General features: G+C 42.3%; 1 protein-coding gene across 6 annotated transcripts in view; it reads right to left on the bottom strand.

The window, feature by feature from the left end:
* Positions 1 to 18392, bottom strand: part of CACNA1G (calcium voltage-gated channel subunit alpha1 G) — a 561987-nt gene that overhangs the window by 257885 nt on the left and 285710 nt on the right. For all 6 annotated transcript variants that reach the window (XM_075349676.1, XM_075349674.1, XM_075349672.1 and 3 more), the window contains exons 6-7: positions 14552 to 14644; positions 2188 to 2983 (exon numbers count right to left, since the gene is read on the bottom strand). In XM_075349676.1, coding sequence (XP_075205791.1) covers positions 2188 to 2983; positions 14552 to 14644 — 889 coding nt within the window. The remainder of the gene's footprint in view (positions 1 to 2187; positions 2984 to 14551; positions 14645 to 18392) is intronic.

Raw genomic sequence — 18392 nt, 5'->3', positions numbered from 1 at the left:
GTATAATTAGTGGTGGAGTGCTGTTATTGCATGCATGGAAATAATGTTCCCACTTGACTTTATATTTGGTGAGAGTATAAATAATTTACATTTATATGCCAAAGCAAAGCATGCGTGCATGCCTGCATGCATCTATACATCTATCGCCGGACCACTGTGGAGGGTCTTCAACAAGCTACTTTACTTAAAGGGGTTAACTGGGAATAGGAAAAAAATAGCTAAAGGAAATGTCTTTATAATACATTTCCTAAAGACATTTAATTAGCAAATTGTATTTGTTTTGTCCACAGAGGTAATCAATATAGAATTAAAATGGCCATCTTCTTGTGGTACGGAATGTTAGTACAGGTGACTGTGAGCATGTGCAGTAGGAAGCTTCACTGCTTTGTCCTGGATATAATATATACAATGTATAGTCAAAAACAGGGCACTCAGAAGTTCGAGTGGCCACTTCTTACCTCAGCACCACTGGTATATTTAGTGGCGTTAGCTATGATGGAAGAGGGGAGGAGCCTCGTACTGTACATGCACTGCACATGCTCAGAATGTAACAGGAATGCGGTCACTTTAATTTTATAGTGATTAATTACCTTTCTAGACAAAATGATTGTGATATCCTAATTAAATGTATTTAGGAACTTGTATATAATGACATTTCCTTTAGTTATTTTTTTTTCTATTCCCGGAAAACCCCTTTAAATGTGCAAGAAAAGTTTAATATTTCGCCTAATTATGAATAAAATCATATATGTAATAATAATCACTCGCCTGCTTGCATGCTTGTGAAGTTTAACTAATTCCGGTTGAGATAGAAAATGATGGTCTCTCTTGGCAACCTGGCAAGCATTAAACAAGAGAAGCACCCAATCACCTTTAAGGTGAGGCACAGTATCATCCACTAGTTACCAGTATAAGGTATTCTTTGTACACAGTACATTCTCGGACTCCAATCAAGTATTCAGACAGACAGAAAGACAGACAGATAAATAGCATAAATACTTTATAATGATAGAACATTTGTTACTCAAGAAGTGGGTTGTCCAGCGAATAAAAACAAAATTTATAAGGGGTCACATTGGTATAAAATATTAAAGAAGTGATATTTACCCTAACTAATCTCCCGCAGTTCATTTTCCAACCTGGTCTTTACTAATCTCTATTTCCTGATCCTGAAATGGCAGGAAACGCCAGCACAACCAATCACTGACGGGTACATGTTCCCATAGTGGCTAATGATTGGCTTAAAGAGATTGTCCACTACTTTAAAATTGATGACCTATCCCTAGGATTGGTCATCACTGTCTGATCTGCCGGGGTCCGATGCCCAACAGACCCACCAATCAGCTGTTGCTGGTGGAACTAGCCGGACATGCTCAGTTCGAAACTGCTCTGTCTTCTCATAGCAGCCGCGGCTGGATACTGCACATCCACCTCCTATTGATTTGAATGGGAGGCAGATGTGCAGTACCCGGCCATGGCCACTATTACAAGACAAAGCAGCTCTGAACTGAGCATTTCCGGCTGCTACTGCCGTTTACGAGAGCAACTGATCGGGGGGGGGGGGGGGGGGTTCCGGGTGTCGGAGCCCGGTTATTCAGACTTTGATGGCCTTTCGTAAGGAAAGGCCAACAATGTTAAAGTAGTGGACAACCTCTTTTATGAGCTTTTCATTTCTTGTATGTTGAGCTGGCCAGGACGTAGACCCAACAGGAACCGTGTACGGGCATGTGGACATGTTCAGTATTTCTGCTCCAAACACTGGAGTGTTGATAGGAAAAACACTGAGTAAAATAACTGTGTTTTTGCCACATTTACCCGTGTGTTTTTTACATGTTTATTATTTAAATTCACTTTAATGGGTGAAACACGCTGAAAGAATTGACATGTTGCAGATTTGAAACTTCTTCAATTTTGCAAGGAGAAAATAAGCAGCGTGAGCATAAGAATTCGGAAATCTCATTCACTTTAATGGGGCAAAAAGTGCTGCAGCAAAAACGCAATTTGGAAACAAGCCTTTTTTTTTTAGAATGGGATTTATATGGATGATACATATTTTTTTTTTATACCAGTCTGATCCCTTTAAAACATTTTTTTATCTGCAGGGCAACACCTTTAAAACACACAGATCTGTACAATAAAATAACACATGGATCCTGCTGTCCAAAATGTCATTATGTTTTCTCATACCTGTACTTTGGGTCTCTAGTAGCCTGTTCATAGAACTGTACATTGGCCCTGTGTAAATGCTGGGGTCACTGGAGATCACAAGGCTTTCTGAGATGTCCCCTTGTTCTGTTTTCTTCTGTAATTCTGGTGAAACATTTGGGTGTACGGTAGGATAGTTTTTATTTCCTACAATACTTGTTTGGAGAACCTCAGTATTTGCCACAACTGTACCAGGCTGGGGAAAGACAGGCACGCAATGCACAGGTTCAAGATGGCAATCGGCATGGTAAATGCTGTGAATGGATTGTGTGTTGGAGGCTGACGCAATGGGGGAGGTTGGAGCTCCAGAAAAAGATAGCATTAGCCTGGTTCCATTATGAGGAGAATTGGTTTCCACCTCGCTGAGCTCTGGACTGGCCTGTGGTGCTCTTAGGCTACCATTTCCCAGGTGGTAATGATGGTGATGATGGTGATGGTGATGGATTAGATGGTGCACTGAAGACCTTCTTCTCCTGTGCTTGCGATTTGGTTTTTCGCAGGTGCTCTTCACTGCAGGACTAGACGTGAAACCAAGTTTAAAGATTGCTGCTCTGTAGAGCTGGACAAGCCGCTTACTTGCCTTTCGAGTCACATACACCAAATACTTGAGAAGCTCATCGTAACAACTGCCAGGCTCAGAGAAGCTGGCCAATGTGCTTGAGTTGGAAAGGAAACGGACTCTCTGTTCCTTCATCAGCTGGCTCTCCCGCTGCTTAGTTTCAGAAAACTGAGTAGCTATGACCACTAGACAGAGGTTGATCATGAAAAATGATCCAATCTAAAGAAATTTAAAGCAATTCTGTAATTAGTACAATAAAAAATCATGAAGAATACTTTATATTCACAAAAATATAACTTTAACATGTTACAATAAGTAGTAGTCTTACCTAATGTTTTAGAAACAGTTCATTTCTTTACATTTTCTAATCCCTTTTCCATTAGATGAACTGGACCAAGGATATCAAAATAATCTGAGGTCTCCTGGGGTGATAATCTGACCATGAAGATGAGTCATCGTCACTATATCTACTATATAAAGCTGAGTGTGTGTGTCCGCTAAAGGAATCTGCACCGTTGCATTTACAATCACAACATTTTGCATAGCCATCTCATTTGACTCAGGGAGCGTCATAGACTATGTTTTTAGGGGAAATTTTAACCCCGCACTTTACAGTGTTTCGCACACTAAAAAACACTTACTGTTTGGATGTGTCAGGTAATATTTTGGCTGCCATTTAGCCTGTATATTTATCAGGTGATCTATAGCAACCAATCACAGCTCTGATTCTATTTTGCTACAGGTCATTAATAGGAACTCTGATTGGTTGCTATAGGCAACAAAGGACATTCTTAGTATAAGAAGCTTATGTGACAGTTAATATGATTTCGGTAATGAGAGTCAGAGTGGGAGAGTGGGAGAGAGATAGAGAGAGGGACAGTGGGATATAGGGAAAGTGGGAGAGAGTGATAGTGGGAGAGGAGAGTGGGAGAGTGTGATAGTGGGAGAGAGGGAGAGTGGGAGGGAGACAGAGATAGAGAAAGAATGGGAGAGAGGGAGACAGAGAGAAAGGGAGAGTGGGATGGAGGGAGAGTCAGTAGAAGGAGAGTGGGAGAGAGAGAGTGGGAGAGAGGGGACAGGAAGAAAGAGAGAGTGGGATGGAGGGAGAGTGGGAGAGAGAGAGAGAGTGGGAGAGAGGGAGACAGGGAGAAAGGGAGAGTGGGATGGAGGGAGAGTCAGTAGAGGGAGAGTGGGAGAGAGAGAGAGAGTGGGAGAGAGGGAGACAGGGAGAGAGACAGAGAGGGAGACTTAATTACTATCCCGAGCAACACCAGATACTACAGCTAGTTCCCTTATATAATTTGGTTTATATGTCAAAATATTTACATGCAATTTATTGGTATAAAGACGTAGCATGAAACGATAGGGATGAGGTTAGGGAGCAGAAATTGCTTTGTATTTGATTCAGTACATTCCAGAGGTTAGAGATGACAAATGAGATAGGGTGTGCAGAATAGTTAACCAGCCTGTGGGCAGCAGGTTATAAAGCATAACTGATCAGAAGGAGATTTATTTTCATACATTCAGTATAATTTGTGTCTTTTTATTATTTTAAACTTTAGGAGTCCAGTGGGAGGGCCTACCAAATGACAGTCAGCTATCTCACTACCCTTAATCATACAGAGAAGAATGTTAGATCACAGTCCGCTGGACTCCAAATCACAGAACAAGCAGGAATTTAAAGGAAACCTGTCATGTAAAAAAATGCTAGAACCTGCAGATAAGAGGTTAATCAGCAGGTTAATAGCTTTCTAAAACTGCCCAGCCACCGCACTAGAGGTGGGGAGACAAAGGTGCAATAGGGTCTTACCCGATATAACAGGGGTGATGAGAAAGAAAATAGGTACACTCACCTGATGGGGTTGTGCCAGTCACAACTCCTTAAAACGCATGTGAGTGTCCGCGTGGTTCAAGCAGCGGCCCCGTGAATGCGTGATAAAAATATATATACATACAGGAGGAAAACGGGTATATGCCGCGCTTAAAAACCACTGAGGCAGAACTGATATAAAAATTTCTTTTTTATTACAGCATTCCAACGCGTTTCAGAGACAAGGACCGTCTCCTTCTTCAGGGAAAAAGAAATCATTGATAGTTGATTTCTTTTTATATCAGTTCTGCCTCAGTGGTTGTTAAGCGCGGCATATACCCGTTTTCCTCCTGTATGTATATATATTTTCAGCCACCGCACTGGAAGCCTGGCCACTGGGAGGAAATTAACTTTATGCCTACCAGCAGCCTTGGGCTTTCAGCCACAGGGGAGCGACCAGAGATATTCCACTCACCGCTCAGTACATAGAGAGCGGCAGCTGTAACCACGCCCCCCACACTGACTGACAGCTGGCTCTGTATTGATGCAATGCTCAGTCAGCTGTCAATCAGTGCTGGGGTGTGGATACAGCTGCTGCTCACTATATAGTGAGTGGTGAGTGAAACCACGCCTATATGACTGAAAGCCCAAGATTGCCGAGAGGAATAAAGTTAATCTCCTCTTGGTAGTCGGGCTTTCAGCATGGCGACCGGGCAGTTGTAAATGCTATTAACCTGCAGATTAATCCAATTTCTTTAGGTCAGTAAGGTTTTCTTTGCACAGCAGGTTCCCTTAAAATGAATGAATGTGTTATCCTGAATCGATTCCTACAAAAATATATATCAATCTGCTGAGCGCTCCTGCTCTATAGAATCCTGCCAACAGATTGGATTTATGTCCCCTTTAAAAAAGTTCTAGCACACCTACATTTTCTAGTTCACTATTTTTAAAACTGAGGGATGCGTATGGCAGCAGATAATTATCTTTTTGTAGAAGAGGTCTCTCAAATGTTGGCCTAATTGTCAAACACATATAGCCTATGGCAGTGAACTGCTGCATTTGTATCTCTACGTAGGATGTGTGCTTGCGCTGTCGTGGGCATATTAGATGAATACATAGGAAGAATTTATTAGTTTATAGGCTGAAAGGTAATGCCAAATATGATGTGAATCTAGCCTACAATTAAAAGCTTTCAACATTTGATTTAGTTTGCACTTTAGATGGGAAATATAGTTTGTGTTATTACCCTGTGCATATAAGAACACAATGCAGAGGAGGATGCCACTCATTGTGCAGATAGGGCAGCAGTCTTGGCTGCCTGCCAGGGTATCTTGTAGAGAAAAGGGAAGAAGTAATAAGAAAGAATATGCATAGAATACTGTATGTGCAATGCAGATGCATCCAGCTCACTCATAAATAGTATGACTTAGGCTATAGCTTAAAAAAAAAGGCATTAAATAGTAACAATGTGCCAGCAGCCTGGCTGCTCGGATCTTGATCCACGGTGGCTTGAGGGGTCTCCAGACCCGGGGGTCGTGCGGTCACTCAAATGAAGGGGGTATTTACAGGGGATTGTGTTAGAGTTCGTGACGCCATCCGTGGTATGTGGTAATTTGGAGTACCCCCACTGCAGTTGGGAGTACCCGGGGGTGATGGAGTGGGGCAGCCAGGTGTTAGAGCCCTCCACGGGTAAGGGGTATGCCCCGGGACTCGGTGATGGTGTTGGAGGAGTGCCGTGGGGAGCGAAGGGGTCGCTTGCATTCTCACTCAGTCCATTAAGCTGACACCGACAACTGGATAAACCAAAGTTATGGTTACCGCTGCCGCTGAGAGGCTAGTTTGGGTCCCGTCTCCAATGGTGCTGCCAGGTGATCCGTGACCTGACTCCTGGCACTAAGTTTACTTCTCTGTTGGTCCCGGTAGTATGGAACTTGCCAGGTCCCGCTCCCCACTATGGCTAAGTGTGGGAGCTTGCTGTCAGGGTTCACGCTTGGGATTTCCTAGACCGTTTTAGTGGAAAGTCCTATCCCCCTCGTTGCGCTAGTACCCCGATTCTTGAGTGGGTGGAGAGCGGATCTTGAAGGCTCCATTCTCATCAGGTAAATTGTCAGGTTGCCTGAAGCTACTCCCTGACCTAGGCTCCACGTACCCCGTCGTGCCCTGGTCCCAGCCAGGTGATGGTGCGAGGCCGCCGGCTGTCCTCCTCGACAGTTTCGTGCCCTTTGCCACGATCCCCTGCGACCGGGGGTCCAGCTCCTCTAGGCCCTGACCACCGCCTGCCACCTAGACTGTTCCTAGGAGCCCTGCCCCTGACCTCCTCTCTCCTTCACTTCCAACACAACAATCTCTACTGACGTTCCTGACACTCCTGACCTCGCCTAACCAACCCCCCAAGTGGGCGACCCTATTCCACTCAGGCCGTCCACTGGTGTGTCTGGTGGGTGTGGTGCAGAGTGTACCTAGGATTTAATTGGCTGATGTAGGCAACACCATGTAGTTGGGGACCCATAACCAAGAAGGAGGCGGCTATTGCACGGGAGGGCAAATTGTGCAATACCCTGTGACGACCTGATAGTTGGGGTCCATGAGCTCAAGGGTTTTTTTGGTAAAAATTAAAAAATTGCCACTTATTACAGGAGAGCTATAAAGCATGAAGGAGGACTGTTCACTTCTGCTGACAAGTCTGGTTTAGTAGATATTTGCGTTCCCTGTGAAAGAACAATTCTTTTCTCTGTTCTTTGCATTTTTTCATTCCTCTTTTATTCCTCTTAGAAATTTATGAACAAATTGACAACTGGTTGTTACTATATCTCTTTTCATATGAGTGTGGTTCTAAAGAGCTATACTAATTGAACAATGTCAGACTATGTATAGACACACACCCTACCAGTGCCATAACAAGAATTCGATGGGACCTGGTGCAAAATTTGGACCTGCCCCCCCCACCCCTTATGTTTGTCAGATGTATGTATATGTATGAATACATTTAGCATTCTAAATCCTACAAGTTACCCCCCTCGCCCCATTATGTAGTAATGTCCCCCACCCTGTTTTAATGTCCCCCATCCTGGGCTCTTTCCTTATAAATGTGTCCCCCATCCTGGTATATATGCCCATTCTTGTAAGTATGTTCCCTATCCTGGCATATATGTCCCCCATAATAGTATATATCTTCTCCATACTAGCCCACATCCTGGTGTATATATTGTATAACCCCATCCTGGTAAAAATGACCCCATCCTGGTATATATGTCCCCGACCTGAACCCCTCCTGGTATATACTGTCCCCCTCCTGGGTCCCTCCTGGTTTATACTTTCCCCCTCCTGCTATCTACAGTCCCCCTTCTGGGGCCCTCCTGGTGTATATTGTCCCCCTGATGGGCTCCTCCTGGTATATACTGTCCTCCTCCTGGTATATACTGTCCCCTTCTTGGTATATACTGTCCCACTCCTGGTATATGTGTCCCCATCCTGGTAAACATGTCTCTGTTCTGTCTAATGCAAAAACAACATTCTACTCACTGTCCCTGGCTCCCATGTCTTGCAGTGTCCTCCTGTGCAGCCAGCGCACAATAGCCAACAGCTTTCATCAGTGTCGGTGCTATTGCCATGTGCCACCCTCAGCCACTGGGACACAGACGACAGCTGCCGGCTTCTGTTTGGCCGGCAGAGTGTATCGCTGTACAGGGACCCATTTCGACTGGATGTGCAGCCTTGGACGCACATCCAGCTGAAGCAGGGACTGGGGCTGGCGGGTCCCCTGCACCTGTGGGCCCGGTTGCGGTTGCGATCCCTGCAACTGTGATCGTTTCGCCCCTGCACTCTACTGTTAATACCTATTTGTCAATTTATTCATACATTTCTAGAAAGAATAAGTGTATGTGCACATCGCATGGCATCTTTTAGACGCCGGTATACCCAAGTTCTTGAAGGAGGAGATGCTTCAGGAAAATGTCAGTTGTGTTTTTCCTGAAGCGTCTTTGGCGTCATTTTTGGTTGTTTTTGACCCCCAGCCTTTATAAACTAGTGAACAGCTTCCAAAAGGAAAGGACCTAAAGAATGGACTGATCAATTCTTTTAGATGCTTCAAGACTTTTGAAGCCCAAGGTGGTTAAAAGAAGCTCAAAAACACTGAGTAGACGCACAACAAGATGTTTTGACATTGCAATGGATATTTTAATTCTTTTTAGCATTGTTAGGCCCTTTTTCAGGAGGATTTCAGGTGAAATCTGCCTGAAAAATATGGTGGGTGAACATAACCTCGCAGAAGAATGGAACAACACTGAATTCTAACATAGATGCTTCAGAATTGTCATTTAACATAAAAACAATAACTTACTAAAACGGGCATATGAAGAAAGGGGACAGGCCAGCTTTAAAATAAAAAGCTCTGTGTTCTGATTATCCTTGTTAAAGGGTTATCCAGGCTTCTCACATAAGTCTGCGGTCATTCCATGTGAGTGTAGACTTGTGAATCCTCACATCAGAGGCAGCACACGTTGGGAAGATTCTCTGGTGTCAACGGCGAAACAGAGCAATCATGTGACTGCAAGCATGCGATATGCAAGATTCCGCCACATTCTGACTAGACATGTGCTGCCTTGCTCAATACAAGTGAATAGAGCGAGGCCACACATTTCTAGTCTTGATGCGTCTGAGAGTTTGCATATTGTAAGCTTGACTGCTAAGTATCGCTGCCGCCACTGGAGAATTCTCAAGTCTGCGCTCACATGGAGTGACTGCAGACTTTCGTGATAAGCCAGGATTACCCATTTAGGCATGTACAGATATGTTCACCCTTAATTATCCTTTATTATCCTTGTACTTAATTTAATTTGAGTGGCACGGTGGTTCAGTGGTTAGCACTGCTGTGTTGCAGCACTAGGGTCCTGGGTTCAAATCCCACCAAGGATGACATGTGCAAGATTTCTATGTTCTCCATGGGTTTCCTCCACAGACATACTGATTTTGGGAAATTAGATTTTGAGCTCCAATGAGGACAATGATGCTGATGTATGTAAAGTGCTGCGGAGTAAATGGTGCTATGTAAGTGTATAAATATTATTATAAATTAAGGATTTAAAGTTCATACTCAAATTCAATAGACTATCGTAACATATTTGACAGGCTGCAATTCACATCATGGTGTGAACCAGCATAGACGGACACATACAGTCAGGGCCAGAAATATTTGGACAGTGACACAAGTTTTGTTATTTTAGCTGTTTACAAAAACATGTTCAGAAATACAATTATATATATGATATGGGCTGAAAGTGCACACTCCCAGCTGCAATATGAGAGTTTTCACATCCAAATCGGAGAAAGGGTTTAGGAATCATAGCTCTGTAATGCATAGCCTCCTCTTTTTCAAGGGACCAAAAGTAATTGGACAAGGGACTCTAAGGGCTGCAATTAACTCTGAAGGCATCTCCCTCGTTAACCTGTAATCAATGAAGTAGTTAAAAGGTCTGGGATTGATTACAGGTGTGTGGTTTTGCATTTGGAAGCTGTTGCTGTGACCAGACAACATGCGGTCTAAGGAACTCTCAATTGAGGTGAAGCAGAACATCCTGAGGCTGAAAAGAAAGAAAAAATCCATCAGAGAGATAGCAGACATGCTTGGAGTAGCAAAATCAACAGTCGGGTACATTCTGAGAAAAAAGGAATTGACTGGTGAGCTTGGGAACTCAAAAAGGCCTGGGCGTCCACGGATGACAACAGTGGTGGATGATCGCCGCATACTTTCTTTGGTGAAGAAGAACCCGTTCACAACATCAACTGAAGTCCAGAACACTCTCAGTGAAGTAGGTGTATCTGTCTCTAAGGCAACAGTAAAGAGAAGACTCCATGAAAGTAAATACAAAGGGTTCACATCTAGATGCAAACCATTCATCAATTCCAAAAATAGACAGGCCAGAGTTAAATTTGCTGAAAAACACCTCATGAAGCCAGCTCAGTTCTGGAAAAGTATTCTATGGACAGATGAGACAAAGATCAACCTGTACCAGAATGATGGGAAGAAAAAAGTTTGGAGAAGAAAGGGTACGGCACATGATCCAAGGCACACCACATCCTCTGTAAAACATGGTGGAGGCAACGTGATGGCATGGGCATGCATGGCTTTCAATGGCACTGGGTCACTTGTGTTTATTGATGACATAACAGCAGACAAGAGTAGCCGGATGAATTCTGAAGTGTACCGGGATATACTTTCAGCCCAGATTCAGCCAAATGCCGCAAAGTTGATCGGACGGCGCTTCATAGTACAGATGGACAATGACCCCAAGCATACAGCCAAAGCTACCCAGGAGTTCATGAGTGCAAAAAAGTGGAACATTCTGCAATGGCCAAGTCAATCACCAGATCTTAACCCAATTGAGCATGCATTTCACTTGCTCAAATCCAGACTTAAGACGGAAAGACCCACAAACAAGCAAGACCTGAAGGCTGCGGCTGTAAAGGCCTGGCAAAGCATTAAGAAGGAGGAAACCCAGCGTTTGGTGATGTCCATGGGTTCCAGACTTAAGGCAGTGATTGCCTCCAAAGGATTCGCAACAAAATATTGAAAATAAAAATATTTTGTTTGGGTTTGGTTTATTTGTCCAATTACTTTTGACCTCCTAAAATGTGGAGTGTTTGTAAAGAAATGTGTACAATTCCTACAATTTCTATCAGATATTTTTGTTCAAACCTTCAAATTAAACGTTACAATCTGCACTTGAATTCTGTTGTAGAGGTTTCATTTCAAATCCAATGTGGTGGCATGCAGAGCCCAACTCGCGAAAATTGTGTCACTGTCCAAATATTTCTGGACCTAACTGTATCTTGTTACTTAGTACGGTATCATAAAATCTTGTAGGTTTTTAAAAAATTGGTAATTTTGCTTTGAACATCCTGCGATATGTTTAGCCAAGAGAAAATGTTAGTAAGGATATATATATATATATATATATATATATATGTTTCTTCATGGAGTATGTTTTGATTAGGATTTACAGGGAAATGTTAAAATAGTGCAAGAACCTTAGATGGCATTATAAAAGTAAAGAGTTAGGGGCAATAAATATAACATGTCATGATGCCCCAATTCCTAAGCTATGTAGACCGCCCTAATGAGTTTTTGAAATGAATTCTGTGTAATTAGATGAGGAACAATGTACTTCTTGTGACTTATATACTGCATGTCTGTGTGAATTTATAGAGTGAGTGATTGATACATAAACATTATATAATTGGTCAATATAGGATGATAAAAAGTACACATAAATACAGCTTGATCATCCAGAACAAGACAGCAGTAAACTAAAAATCATCATCTTAACCGAGGAGCTCCTTAATTACAGATCATAATCAGATGATTTATAGAAATGAAGAAATTATACTGGGAAATGATTACAATGTACATTAGGGGACATTATTCAGCTTTTTTCACTGGTTGTTAAAGGGATATCTCAAATTTTCTCTTGACCAACAAAGATCTAAGCAATCTCCTTATTTCCTGGTTCCTAGCCGGATGGGCACCCCTCTTTAAATGACAGCTTTAGTAAATAATAGTAATAGCATTAACAGAACTACAAAGCCCAGCACAAATTCTGCTAGCCTATAACACATTCAGCTGTCAGTGCTTTATTTTGGAGACTACACTGTTATCACCAAATTTACAAACAGAAATAACAGGGCAGAAATAACAGCATGCAGGTCCAGACAGAAAGAGCAGAGAGCAGTGATTAGGGAGACCTACTCTAAAAGCTGCCAGGCTGGTCTTCAGAAGATGAGAAGCAGAGGAAAGTTAGCAGTTAACTGCTGTATATAAAGAGAGAGAAGCAGCTGGTATGTTAAGAGTTAACCTCTCTCGTGGAATGAAGCAAGATTGGCCTGGACCCAGGCCTTTCCGTGAGGACCAGGAATCCCATTACGAGAGTGGAATGGTGAGCTGAGTTTTTTATGTTGTGATTTTGTGAGAGCTGTAACATTTTAAATTTTTGGGATTTGGAGCTGTGTGACAATTTGTTTTTGTACCCCGAGTTGATATTTTTATTGATATTATTTTGTGGTACAGACCATGTTTTGATCACCTGTTATTACAATTTTCTCTGTTGCGGAAGCCCAAAAACTGCGTTTCTGGTGTTTTGTTTTTTTCTCATTACGCTGCTTACCGATTGGATTAATTTATCTTAGATTTTGAGAGATTGGATCTAAATGAACGCAAATATACCAACTATGTTTATTTTTTTATTTCTTCATTTTTAATGTGGTAAAATAGGGGGTGAGTTGAACTTTTAGATTTTTTTTAAACATTTTTTTCTTCTTTGTACAGTACTTAATAGTTTTCTTAGGGGAATTGAATCTGCAATTGTCTGATCACTTGTTCTATATACAGCAATACCACAGCATTGCTGTGTATAGATTAAATCACAGTCTCCTATGAATGCTGGCTTTCACAGGAGAACTTTGATGACAGTGACAGGGGTCATCAGCTTACCCCTTACAGTCACGATAACACAATTTGCATCAAACAATTGCGTTGCAGGAGCACTGATGAGGGGTTAGAACAACACACACCCCCAGCTAGCGTGCTTTACTTGCCATGTCAGAGATTGGAAGTGCCATTTAACAGGTTAACATGTTGACGGCAGATGAAGGCTGAATGACTCAGCCTTCATCTGTATGGAAAGATATGGGCTCAGTGTGCAAGCCCACATCAAAGGCAGATGGACAGCCCATGACATACATAGCACGTCATGAGCAGTTAAGGGGTTAACTAATTTGAGCAATTTAAAGGGAACCTGTCACCTCTTTTTTGGCGTATAAGCTGCGGCCACCACCACCGGGCTCTTATATACAGCATTAAAAGCCCAGGCCGCTGTGAGAACATAAAAAACACTTTATAATACTTACCTAACGGTCGCTCGGTTGGCCAGATGGGCGTCTGCGTTGTCCGGTGTGGGCGCCTCCCCTTTCGGCCATCTTCGTCCTTCTTCTGACTCCTGTGTATGATGCGTCCTACATCATATACACTCGCCGGTCCGGCGCAGGCGCACTACAATACTTTGATCTGCCCTGCTCAGGGCAGATCAAAGTGCGCCTGCTCAGGACCTGAATGCCGGCGAGTGTGGATGACGTTGGACATGTCATGCACTGTGGCTAGAGAAGAAGGAGGATGAAGATGGCCGAAAGAGGCGGCGCCGGCACCGGAAAACGGAGATGCCTATCTGGCCAACCAAGCGACCGTTAGGTAAGTATTATAAAGTGTTTTTTATGTTCTCACAGCAGCCTGGGCTCTTATATACAGCATGTTAGAATGGTGTATATAAGAGCCCGGTGGTGGTGGCCGCAGCTTATACGCCAAAAAAGTGGTGACACGTTCCCTTTAAGAACTTGATAATAAAGTACTCCATTAAAGGAACCAGCTTTTTGTGATCGGTTCAATAAGTAGAACAAAGCATCATGAACATACGTGTCAAAGAAATCAAAGTATTCAAAAACATGAAGGCTGGAGTTTATATGGTATATCTTAGTACATTTTCTACATTTGTGGAAAATGTTGAACTTTGACCAGAACTTCAGAACCAAGAACTTTTAAAACAGAGAAAGAGAATCCATTGATACATGGAAGTATCAATTTTGGGCCTGTGTGGTTAGGCCCAAAATATCCAAAAAGAATGGTACTATTGCCATTTGTTCGTGGTCAGTATACTTTTTTGTCTTGCTGCTCTAAAAAGCATAGTTGTCACTGGCTTATTGTTACATGTATTAATGCTATTCGTATGTACATGTTGGGAGATTTTCATCACATGTATATTGATTATGCACCACAAAGCTGGTGTGAACAAAGGTTTGTGATACCAAGATAAAAAGGTGTAAATAATGGTACATAAGACACCAACATGCATGAATTTATCCACTCCATTAACATTTCCTAACCCATTATGACATATTTAGTGAAAGCAACTGTAAAAAACAAACAAACTTACTATAATTAGAAGAATAAAGTAGATAAAGTTGTAGAATGAGTGAGCATCCATGACAAAATACATGATGTCCACCCAACCTTCTAGAGTTATCACCTGAAAACAAAAAAGAATAAAAAAAAGAATGATAATAAAAACTTTGATACCAGTGTACAAGAATATGGACTTTTTACGAAGCTCTTCACTGTTTTCTCTACTTTTCAAGGAAAGTCAAGACAAGCAGTGCCCAACAGAACTGAAAGGGCAAAGCACTCAGCTGAGCAATTCTGCCCCTTTTTTTTAGCAAACGGTGGGTGTCCCAGAACCAAAACCCTCTCTGAACAAAATCGACATTTGATTGCTGGGATGGAAATACAGGTACCCTTTAAAATCCTGTAAAGGACTACAATGAATGCTAAATACTGAAATAGGACATGTCACCGGATCAAAAGCGGACAGTTTTTCCTCTTATTTTATTGCTTCTGGTCCCATTAGTATTTTTTTTTTTTATAATATCCACCGCATAGTTGTAGAAAAATAGGCTTTTTTATTTAGTACTACATTTTATGGTCTTTACCAAAGGGAGTGATGCTCATTGGATGATTATACAATGCAGCCTTAAGACATGCCCCATGAAATCTTGTGATTGATGCCCCATTGGCAAAGACCATAAAAATTAGTACTAAATAAAATTGGTCATATCTCGATAAATGAAAAAAAAAAGTGGATTAACCAGGAGTATAAAATAAGAGTAAAAATAGTGATGGGCAACTATTCGCGTTTTCATTATTCGTAATGACTCCCAAAGTACTATTCCGATATCATGAATAATGAACCAAATGCAAGTCAATGGGGAACCCAAGCATTTTTTTTTTGTTGTGATGAATATTGGAATAGTACTCGGTAATCGGTAAGTATTATCTGAACACGAATAGTTACTATTCGCCCATCACTAGTCCTCTCTAATGTACCACGGATCCTCACCGACCACATAATCACCACAAACTCTAAATAAGCCCTTGCTAGCAGTATACTAACTTTTCTTTAATAAAGTCCCAAGATCTCTTGATCCAACTGTGTTTTTACTTTGATAATTAACAAAGATGGAAATAATGATTCGGATTATGTGCACTGATCCATGTTGTCATTGCTTTTTTTATTGTGATTTTCTTTTTTTTGGGGGGGTGACAGTTCCTCTAACAAAGCAAATTATAATGTTTACTTTAATCAATAGATCTTGGAATAATAATAAGTTCCACAATTGGATGTGTTTAAAAATATTCCTAAGCTGAGATAAATGTGTCCCTGCTGTGTACTGTGTAATGGCTGTGTCTGACCGCACAGGGACATGGTCTGATCATAGCACACCATTCTGATTAGACTGTATGAAACCCACTGCCATGTCACAGCAAACCTCTTGAGTGAGTCCCTAATCTATGCCTTAAAGGTGCAGCACTGTGCTTCAAGGCAGAGTCCCCATGACTCCAGGCTACGCTGCCCCACTGACACAAAACCACCACAATGGCTGCCACACAGCACCAGCTGCAAAGAGGGGCTCTGCCTTTTTTGCTCTCAGTTCACACACTGGGAGCTTGTGGAAGGGGAGTGTACAGATCCTTTCAAAGTGTGCTGGTGCTGTGTGGTGGCCATTGTTGTGGTGGTTTTGTGTCAGTGGGGTGGCATGGTCTGGAGTCATGGGGACTCTGCCTTGCAGCATGGGTGTTGTGAGGCACCAGGTCAACTGCCCTATTGGCACATTGCCAATGTTGCGGTGGTTGGCAAACGGCACCACACCTTTAAGGCATAGATTAGGGACCCACTCAAGAGGTTCACCGTCACGTGGCACTGGGCTTCATACAGGCCTTCATAACAAGCCTACAACCTACAATAACCCTCAGTCCGGTACACCACTGCGCAACCAGCTCTGTCCTTACCTATTGTACCATCACCCATTCCCTATAGACTGTGAGCCCTCGCGGGCAGGGTCCTCTCTCCTCCTATACCAGTCTGTTATGTACTGTTAACGATTGTTGTATGTATACCCTCTTTCACTTGTAAAGTGCCATGGAATAAATGGCGCTATAAAAATAAACAATAATAATAATAATACAGTCTGATAAGAATCTTAAACCAAGAACCTCATGTTCAGGTATTTAATTTGTGCCTAGCGGCTTTAGATCAAAGTATGATTTTGGGATGTGCGATTCATGTCTATTTCTCCAGGTGTGCTTCACTGTCTAATCATACCACATCTCCTAGGCAGGGGAGGACGCAAAAGAGTATAAAGACATTACAGCATGGAATCTTAGCTGATTCTTTTTGTGAGGTAAAACATTTCCCTGTCTATTTTTCTTTTTTTTTGTTTTACCTCACAGAAAAAATAATTTGCAATCCCATGCTGTAATATTTGTATACTTTTTTTACTGTCTCCCTTGCCCAGGAAATGTGGTATGATGAGACCATGTTCCTGTACGGTCAGACACAGACATTACACAGTACATAGCAGGGGCACATATATAAGATTATCGCAGCACAGGAACACTTTTTTTAAAACACATCCAATTGTGGAACTTATTATTCTTTCAAGATCTATTGATTAAAATCAATTTTGTTCATGGGAAAACCCCTTTAACGCATAGGACTTGGCTTATAAATATCATAGATTACAATTAACAGTCAATTCTTAGACAGATGTAGCGAAGGACATTCAAGGGCAGAGGCTCTATATACAGTTCTTGTGCAGAGACTCTCTCCTTTCTGTGTCCACCTCTGTCTCTATAAACCTGCAATTTGTAGGTGGCATCTCATTATCAGTATGACAACAACAGCTTTAAAAAAGCAAACTAACAATTTTCAATAGCAATCATTTCACATCCTGGAATTTATGTATTTTTGTTTCTACAAATAATTATAAATATTCCCTTTTTGCATCTATGTTCTGCTCCTACTGCTAATATTATACATTCATAAAAAGGCATTGTTCAAAAATACTATTGGTTTGCAAATCATTTTATATCTCATGATTCTTGAAATATAAAAAAATTTCTCTACCAAATAATGAATTAATATAAACGGCTGTATGTGGCACTAGGTGGCATCAGAGACCTTAGCTCAAGGTAGAATACTAGTCCACTTAGCTATATGTTGTACCTTAAACCACCACTCCAGCATTTTATTTTTTATTCCCTACTGGAGTAGGGCTTTAAATCTAAGTCCCCTGCCTCCTGTCTTATACTCACCTGGTGCCATCTTTATCTTTTTCCAACTCGCTCTGTTGGTCTCCTGTGATTTGTGACCTGCCGGCAGTTCCAGCGTTTCATGAAGCGCACCGGAGGTCACAACTAAAAGTAAACGAGATGTCGCTGGGGTCACGGAATTCGTGATGCACATCCGGCCTCGTTAGCGACGTCGTTGCGTGTGACACTTACGAGCGACCGCTAACGATCCCAAATACTCACCAAATCGTTGATTGTTGACACGGCGTTCATTTTCAAAATATCGTTGCTCGTCTGGATGCAGGTTGTTCGTCATTCCTGAGGCAGCACACATCGCTACGTGTGACACCCCGGGAACGACAAACAACAGCGTTCCTGCGTCCTCCGGCAATGAGGTGGGAGTGACGTTCATGCGGCTGCTCTCCGCCCCTCTGCTTCTATTGGCGGCCTGCTGTGTGACGTCGCTGTGATGCAACAGGAACTGCCCCTTTAAAAAGTCGTTGTTCGCCGGCTACAGCGACGTTGTTAGGAAGGTAAGTTGGTGTGACGCGTACCAGCGATATTGTTCGCCACGGGCAGCGATTTGCCTGTTACGCACAAACGACGGGGGCGGGTGCTATCACTGCGTGTAAGGCCCCTTTCACACGTCA

The sequence above is a fragment of the Anomaloglossus baeobatrachus genome, chromosome 5 (assembly GCF_048569485.1).
Source record: "Anomaloglossus baeobatrachus isolate aAnoBae1 chromosome 5, aAnoBae1.hap1, whole genome shotgun sequence".
NCBI lineage: Eukaryota > Metazoa > Chordata > Amphibia > Anura > Aromobatidae > Anomaloglossus > Anomaloglossus baeobatrachus.
This window is presented reverse-complemented; position numbering and strand designations above follow the sequence as displayed.